General features: G+C 31.5%; 1 protein-coding gene across 1 annotated transcript in view; it reads right to left on the bottom strand.

Annotated features, from left to right (window-relative positions):
- Positions 1–703: 703 nt before the first annotated feature.
- LOC111371734 (cellulose synthase-like protein G3) overlaps positions 704–9,520 on the bottom strand; it is a 10,657-nt gene continuing 1,840 nt past the window's right edge. The window contains exons 2-5 of the mRNA XM_022993870.1: positions 9,071–9,196; positions 8,362–8,805; positions 7,928–8,275; positions 704–1,385 (exon numbers count right to left, since the gene is read on the bottom strand). Coding sequence (XP_022849638.1) covers positions 834–1,385; positions 7,928–8,275; positions 8,362–8,805; positions 9,071–9,196 — 1,470 coding nt within the window. The 3' untranslated portion in view covers positions 704–833. The remainder of the gene's footprint in view (positions 1,386–7,927; positions 8,276–8,361; positions 8,806–9,070; positions 9,197–9,520) is intronic.

The following is a 9,520-nucleotide window of genomic DNA, read 5'->3' as shown; positions in this document are numbered from 1 at the left end:
AATTTCTATTGATTAATATATATATATATATATATATATATATTGAAATTCGTTCCAATTAGGAATTTTAAATTTTTGTCATTATCTAGATTATTCTTTTTTTAATCTGAATTTTAGTCATGAACCTTATTTTGCTTTAAATAAGGGCTGTAAGTCTTAATTAAAAGATTCAATTGATTGATTATAATGAAAAATCAATGATAGATTTTCTCTCAATATAGATTTTCTTCTAATTTGTCAGTTCTAAATCGTTAGAATTCACAATTTTGCGGTCAAGATCAAGAATTCGTTATAATTTATGAAGAATTAATGAATATTTGTTTTCTAATTTCGCAATATTCTTTGCAAATCAACATGTTCTAGTTCGTCTCTTATCTATCACCTCACGCTGCATTATATCGCTTATGCTATATCAATCGATGCATAACGAGCACGAACATAATTTAGCCCCAGTTTGATTTTGCTAAAAATAAGATTTTTAGTAAATTTTGATAAAAATTGATAAAATGTGTGACTAAAAGTTGATAAATATTGTGGGTCTTGTGAAAAATCGTATTAATTTTGACTTTTATTTTTATCAATTTTGTTAGCTAAACCAAAGAAGAACTTAATGGTAAATATATTAAGTAGAACAAGTAAACACGAGATGTTACATCAAAGGCTTGTTTAGTAAATTCAATAATACAACAATGGACAAATCAAGAAAATCAAAAGATGCTAAAGTTTTATTCAAAGTACTATTAAATCATATACAGATATTACATACTAAACATGCCGAGAAATACATTAAATAGTTTTACATGAAGTTATCGAGTAATAATCCCCATTAAATTTCACATCTTGAGTATAAAAGAGGAAGCTGCACAAAGCCCTCCAACAAGAAGAGTAGAAATGATGGTAGTCCTTGTGGGCATCCTTCCTTTATCACTTCTAAAAAACATGGCTTTATATATTGGCAAGCAATTCAGTACCGCAAATCCTGCAATAAACACTTGTACAAAAAATACTTCCAAATTTCTCTCCTTGAAAATCTGCACTATCCCACCACAGAAAAAGGCCATTAAATTCAAAGTTGCAGCCATTGCTAATGTCACAAACATAGGGGATTCTACTCCAAATTCAAATATTCCTTGATCATATCTTTTACTTTGTTCGTCATCCATTACTTTGCTTGTCACATTGAATCCTTGTGTGGAGATGCCCAATCTTTTGGTTATGAATTCTATTGATCCAAATAAATGTGATGAAACTCCCCTCATATGCCACATTCTTTGATCACTCCACCATCTTCGGAATGTGCCTTTGGCTAATACGAAATCTAAGCAGTCTTTTCCATTGGCACCAAGAAATAGAAAAATGTATGCAAGGAACCAAGGATCAGATACCTGCCAAAAAATGTAAATCTAAAAAAATAAGAAAATATTTGTCTCCTCGTGTTTAATAAATGAAGTCTTTTTTAAGTTGTTTTGATTGTTGAAAAAAATAATAATAATAATAAGTTATAAAACTTTCAAATTAAATATTAAATATTTCAGTTTTTATTTTAATTCTTAAGTTTTCAGTTTTATTTTTTTTAATTTTTCAGTTTTGTGTTTAATTTTAGATTAAATACAAATTTAATCCCATTATTATATTTGTAACATATGTTGAATTTTATTAATTTTCATAATGAGATGGTTAAATTCTTCTACTATAAAAAGAGGGTGGATTTCACATTCTTAGACACAACAAAATCAAACACAAAAATACTCTCTACTCTCTTTTCATATTACTCTTCTCATAACACTCTCTTGTTACTTTTATCTTCTTTTATAAACTTTTGGCAATTGATAAGGGTATGTTCTTTCTCTCCCTGTGGTCGTGCCCATAGAAGGAGAATTAGCTACGAGCTATAAGGGTTTTATCTTGGAATCGTGAAGTTTCGAAAGTACCCGTACGAAGGGGAGGCCGCACGACTTTAGGACAACGTTTATCGCGACTCTCTTAGGCCAGCTTTTCTAACTCTATTATCATATTTATTTATTTGCTTCATGCTTATAATTGATAGTACGTTACACAAATCACGTTAATTTTTACAACAATCTGAAGTTGTGTGTGTGGTTTGTGTGATAATAATACTTGGTAGTTGCTAACATACTCATTGTTATTATGCTTCAATTTTTTGATTCAATTAAATTTTAGAACCTTTTATGATTTTCATTTTGAAACTTACTACATAAATTTTCATTTTTGGGAGCTCACAGAAATTCTATTGATTATTGCACTCTTCAATATTGCTTCAATATTTTTAATTTTAAGCACTTATTTCATTTTTATAACTTAGTAGAAAGTCTCAAAACTTATATTATTTACTTGATTGATCGACTTGAACATAAAATTAAATTGTGACTATGTCATTTTAGATATTCATTTAATTTGTTATATTGTTACTTGGAATATTTGAATTAATATTGTCAAGTTTTAAATATTTGATTTAATTGGAAAATTTTATTTTTTGACAAATTTATATATATATCTACAGTTACTTCTCTTTGCCTTAGTAATTCGTAGTGTAAGAATGGCATATCGTGAAGATACTAATAGTACTAAACCAGAAAAATTTGATGGAAAAAATTTTAAAAGATGGAGAAAACAAATGGAATATTGGTTGACCGTTTTAGGGTTAATTTCTGCTACAAAAAAATAATGAAGGTAGAGAGTCTATCTCTTGGTATAATCCAGAACAAATTGAATTTCATTGTCATAATCGAATTTTATGTGCTCTTTCTGATAGACTTTATGATATTTATCAAAATATCAAGAGTGCTAAAGAGCTTTGGAAAACATTAGAGGAAGAATATGGAATTGATGATGCTGGACGAATATGTTATGGTGGACGAAAAATCTATAAACGAGCAAATCCATCAATTTCAAGATTTACTACGACACGTAGAAGAAAAAAGGGTCAAGTTTCAGTGAGGACTATAAGATTTCATGCCTTATAGATAAACTTCCACCTTCTTGGTCGGACTTTGCTAAAAGTCTTAGACATAAGCAAGGGATTTTAACATTGAACCAAGTATTCAATTCCTTGAGAATAGAAGAACATCATAGAAATTGTATCAACAAAGTTAGTGAATCACATGCTAAGGCAAACTTGGTAGAAAATTCAAAAAACCCTACTAGCTCATCAAAGCAATTTAAGACTCGAGGTAATAAGTTTAAGAAAAACTTTCATCGTTATAGGAAAAATTTCCAACCTAAAAATAACTACACTAAGAATAACAAAGGCAAAGAGAAGAATGAACAAGGGCCGTGTTATGTATGTGGAAGAACCAACCATATTGCTCGAGATTGCTACTACAAAAAGACTAAGGAGTACAAGCTTAAGGACAATTTTCAAAAGGATCAAGTAAACATGTTGAAGGATGGTGGACATTCTATTAGGTGTGATTCATCAATATCTTTAGTCAATTTTACTTATAATAGTAATGAATGGTGGTTAGATTCTGGAGCAAATGTTCATGTTTCTTTTGATAAGAGTTTGTTTAAATCTTATCAGACTTCAAGCAGAGGAAGCATAACTTTGTGAAATGACTCCATCACTCTTGTATTGGGAATTGGAAGTGTCGAGTTAGTGGATCACGTTTAGTTCAACAAGATTTTAAACTTGTAATGGAGTCAAATAAGGTTGTTATAACAAAAAATAATGTTTTTGTTGGGAAATGTTATATTAGTGATGGATTGTTTAAATTGAATACTATTGAAAATCTTTATCATGATTCTTCCATGGTTCTTAATATGGAAGTTAGTTACTTGTGGCATAAACAATTGGGTCATGTTGGTAATATGAAGATCAAGAAACTTATGGATCTAAACTTGATTCCAAAATCTCAAATTGGTAATAATAAGTGTGAAATTTGTGTACAAGCAAAACAAACTAAGAGACCTTTTAAGTCTGTTAGAAGAGACACAAACCTTTTAGAATTGATTCTTGATGATGTTTGTGATTCTAATAGATTGCCAACAAGAGCTGGTAATAAATATTTTGTAACATTTATAGATGACTATTCTAAATATTGCTATATTTATTTATTGAAAGCAAAGGATGAAGTCTATGATAAGTTCAAAATCTATAAAGCAGAGGTTGAAAATCAATTAGAACGTAAGATAAAAATTTTGAGATCCGATTGAGGAGGAGAATATATTGGGAATAATTTTAAGGATTACTGTGAGGATAATGGTATAATACACGAAGTGACACCTTCTTATTCACCACAATCTAATGGTACTGCAGAAAGGAAGAATAGAACTTTAATGGATATGCTAAATGCTATGCTCATAAGCTCCGGAGCACCTGAAAACTTATGGGGTGAAGATGTCCTAACTTCTTGTTACATATTGAATCGAATAAATGTTAAAGACAATATTAAAACTCCATATGAGCTATGAAAAAAGAGATCTCCTAGGTTAAATTTTCTAAAAGTGTGGGGGTGTTTGACAAAGGTAATTATACCTAATTCTAAAAGAAAGAAAATAGGACCAAAAACTGTAGATGCTGTTTCCATAGGATATGCTCAAAATAGTAGTGCAAATACGTTCTTGATTATGAATTTCGAAGTAAGTGAAATTAAAAATAATACTATCATTGAAGCTTGAGATGCTACTTATTTTGAAGATATTTTTCCATTTAAGACTATAATTTTAAGTGAACCCTCGACTTCTAAGAACGTGATTTTAAATAATACTCCATCTAGTTCATCTTTAGAAGATACAGTTGAACATGAACTTAGGAGAAGTAAAAGGACTACGAAAGAGAAATCATTTGGAGAAGAATTCTTTTACATATTTAGTCGAAGGTGAACCTGAAACATATAAAGATGCTATAGTCTCTACTGATGCACCTTATTGGAAAGAAGCCATCAATGATGAGTACGAGTCAATTATACAAAATAATACTTGGGTCTTATGTGATTTACCTCAAGGAAGTAAAGTAATTGGATGTAAGTGGGTATTTAAAAATAATTTGAAACTTGACGGAAGTATAGATAAATATAAAGCTAGGTTAGAAGCTAAAGGATTTACCGAAAAAGAAGGGATCGATTATTTTGATACATATTCTCCTGTTGCTAGAATAACTATTAGTAGAACATTATTAGCATTGAGTAGTATTCATAAATTGATGATTCATCAAATGGACGTTAAGACTACATTTTTCTATGGTGATTTGAATGAAGAAATATATATGGAACAACCAGAAGGTTTTAAAGTCAAAGGACAAGAACATAGAGTATGTAAATTAATGAAATCATTATATGAACTAAAACAAGCTCCTAAACAGTGGCATGAAAAGTTCAATAGAGTTATACTAAATTATGGATTTAGAATTAATACACATGACAAGTGTGTATATTGCAAAGAAGATAACAATGAACATGTGATACTTTGTTTATATGTAGATGACATATAAATATTTGGGACAAATTTAGAATTTGTTAATGATGTGAAGAGTTATTTGTCAAAGAATTTTGAAATGAAAGATTTGGGAGAAGCTCATATAATTTTGGGAATGAAGTTAAGGAAAACTTCTGAAGGAATTTTACTAAATCAATCTAATGCTATTAAAAAGATGTTGGAAAAGTTTGGATATTATGACAATAAACCAGTTTCCACTCCATATGATTCAAATGTACACTTGAAGAAGAATTTAAGTGAACCAGTTTCGCAATTTGAGTATTGGAAATAGGACAATACCTGATATAGCCTTTGCTATTCGAAGACTTAGTAAATATACTAACAATCCAAGTAAAGAACATTGGAACGCTCTAGAGAGAGTGCTTAAATATTTTCGATGTACATTAGATTATTCTATAAACTATAAAAATTTTCCAAATGTTATTGAAGGATATAGCGATGCAAACTGGATAACTGATAATGTAGATATTAAATCTACCACTAGATATATATTTATGCTAGGTGGTGGGGCCATATCTTGGGGTTCAAAAAGACAAACGATTATCTCTAGGAGTACTTTAGAGTCAGAGTTAATTGCATTAGATACAACATGTACTAATGTTGTGTGGCTTATAGATTTATTATTAGATATACCATTAATAAGTAAACCAATTCCAGCTATTTCAATCCATTGTGACTGTAAAGCAGTAATAGAGCTTGTAAATCAATCTAACTCAAATAAGAAAATGAATAGGCATATTCAAGCAAGACTTAAGTCAGTTAAGGCCTTACATAAAAGAAATGTGATTTCTCTCAATTTTATGAGGTCTGAAAAGAATTTGTCAGATAACTTAACCAAAGCTTTACCCAAAAGGGTGTTAATGAATCATCGAGGGGGATGGGTTTAAACCCGTAAGGGAGTCACTTCCGGGAGTAACCCAACCTTTGTGATTGGAGATCCCATGAAAAAGGTTCAATGTGGTAGGCGTGACTCGTAATAACACTATATTATTTGTACTCATCCCTATGGTGATAGTGCTATGATTGAAGGGTTTACCCTAAATGAGTACCGAGGCGGGAATTCTCGCGAGGTGCGGGTCACACGCATCCTTGGAGGACTCACCTATGTAAGAGTTGTCATGAGGCCGTGACTATCGGATGGGGCTATTCTCTAGAGACTCTTACTAGAATCAAGATAAGAGCGCATGACCATTTACAACGTTACCTGCTATGAATTGAGCCTAAATCGATACTGTGTGTGGAGCAATTGAAGTTTGGTTAAAAGAACCTAATTCAAGGTTTAGTCCATTATGGCTCATTCAAATGGAAATTGTTATCACTAAGTGATGTTCAAGTCCAAAAGACAGCTACACCTATTACACAGTATAAAATTACCACTATATACATATATATATAATTATTTTGAAAGTTTTAAAACTTGTGGGGGATTGTTGAAAAAAAATAATAATAATAAGTTATAAAACTTTCAAATTAAATATTAAATATTTCAGTTTTTATTTTCATTCTTAAGTTTTCAGTTTTATTTTTAAAATTTTTCAGTTTTGTGTTTAACTTTAGATTAAATACAAATTTAATTCCATTATTATATTTGTAACATATGTTGAATTTTATTAATTTTCATAATGAGATGATTGAGTTCTTCTTCTATAAAAAGAGGGTGGATTTCACATTCTTAGACATAACAAAATCAAACACAAAAATACTCTCTACTCTCTTTTCATATTACTCTTCTCATAACACTCTCTTATTACTTTTATCTTCTTCTATAAACTTTTGGCAATTGACAAGGGCCTGTTCTTTCTCTCCCTGTGGCCATGCCCATAGAAGGAGAATCAGTTGCAAGCTATAAGGGTTTTATCTTGAAGTCGTGCAGTTTCGAAAGTACCCGCACGAAGGGGAGGTCACACGACTTTATGACAGCGTTTATCGCGACTCTCTTAGGCCAGCTTTTCTAACTCTATTATCATATTTATTTATTTACTTCATGCTTATAATTGATAGTACATTACACAAATCACGTTAATTTTTACAACATTGATATCATATGAAAGTTAATGGTATAGAGACATATTAGATATTTAAGTTAAATAGTAAAGGTCTAAATTGTTGCTATGATTTTGTCCGACAATATTCAAAGACGATTAGAATAACATGTTTGTCACATTGGATGATTAAACAAAATTATAGAATAGGGATATGAGATGCTTGTGTTAAATAATAAGAGGACATCTAAAGTTTCTCCGATTTTGTATACATGTTCGACGATGTATAGAACAACATTTTTGACACATTAAATTAATCCAGGCTTGAAAAATTGAAAAAAACGGAGACATACATGTAAAATTTTTATCCTTTTCTTATAGAAAGAGTCTATAATGTTCTAATTTCATTTTCGAAGTATCTTTTAATCATCTTAATAGTCATTTATTTTTCAACATGTAAAATGCAATATTTGGAATTGAGGTAAATGTACCTTAGGAAAGATGGGAATTCCATAGAGAAGAGTGAGTGAAGGGATGAAAGCATAGAATGTAATTGGAAAACACCAAATGCCCCAGAATGCATACTGTCCAAAGGCTTGGGCCACTAAAATCCCTGCGGTCCGGATACCATAAGTTAATGTGCTATACTTTGAGAAGCCCACTTCTAGCAGCCCAATGTCCCATCTCTTGTTCTGGTTCAAAACATCAATGAGAGTTATCGGCACGTCGCCCAAAAATGCTGGCCTCTTTGGATCGCAAAATATGGACTTCCATCCTTCGCATTGAAGCCGGTATCCAGTGTAATAATCCTCTACCAAAGAGCCATACTTTAACCCCATCTACACGTGCAAAAAAATGCTTGATCAATCAAAACTCGAAGAAATTATCTAAATTGAGTTCGCGAATAGCCAAAGAACAAGCTTACCTTCGAACCCCAATTGGTTAGGTTCTCATAATTGCATCCAGAAACATGGTGGGCTTGGTCCAAAATCTTTTGATCCATTATGGGCTTGCTCACAATGTAATTTGGGCTGAGCTCGGGGATTTCTGGCTGAGCAGGTGATGATGGGCCACCAAAAAATGTACGTCGAAGAAAAAAGCATCCAGTCCCAACATAGTTAGGCCCACTCAGTCCATCCATGCCAGCGGGATTTATTTGAAACAAACCTTTATACTCAGACGCGTAGATATCGGCCTTGTTGAGCCCATGATAGAGTTGTGGAAATTGAATGTATCCTAAATTTGGCCGACTCGACTTATCCGAAACGTAGCAAAGAACTCGTTGAGGCGTTAAAGGATCATTCGAATACATATCACAATCCAGAGTTAAGATAATCGGTGCGTTGGTCATGATTCCCGAGATACGAATCTTCATGGCAAAACACGAAATTTCCAACATTAGTCTAAATTCCACACACTTATAATAAAACAAATAATAAAGTAATACATTTATTGACATCTTGATCGTCTCAATTCTTTTATCCTAAGATCATGTTATATGTAAATGTTATGGCACCGAAGATTAATGGTTTGTTAGTTATAGAAATTTGAAACACACTGAATCGTCTTATTATATTATTGAGTTCTATCCAACACTACTTTATAATCCGTGCAATAATAGTCTTATCACTTACAAGGGCATTGAGGGCTCCTGCCTTGAATTGATGTGGACTGGTCCTTCTTTTCTCTCTGGAGACATATACAAGGTTGGGCATCGGCTGTCCCTTATTATCTTTGTCCTTGTTGGCATTTAATAAAACCTGTTTAAAATATTAAAATTATAATATTCTTTAATATACAAGAAAAATATACAAATGTTGTTGTGCTTGCGACATTAGCATTGTCGAGAATTTTTACACAATAGAGAAGACTTGTTTGTAAAATTTGAGTAGATTAAAGAATCTTGTTACGTTAAATAAAAAAGAACAATGCTTGGTGTATACTCTTGTGTACATCAAATTACACAGTTTCCTCACACGTGAGGGGGCTCACACTGAATATTTTATTTGTGATGCCTCTCATGTGAGGGGCTATACATTAGTGTTGTAAAAAAGGAATAACTCTATAAAAAATGGTTTTGAAAA

Source organism: Olea europaea, chromosome 22, assembly GCF_002742605.1.
Source record: "Olea europaea var. sylvestris chromosome 22, O_europaea_v1, whole genome shotgun sequence".
Classification (NCBI taxonomy): domain Eukaryota; kingdom Viridiplantae; phylum Streptophyta; class Magnoliopsida; order Lamiales; family Oleaceae; genus Olea; species Olea europaea.
This window is presented reverse-complemented; position numbering and strand designations above follow the sequence as displayed.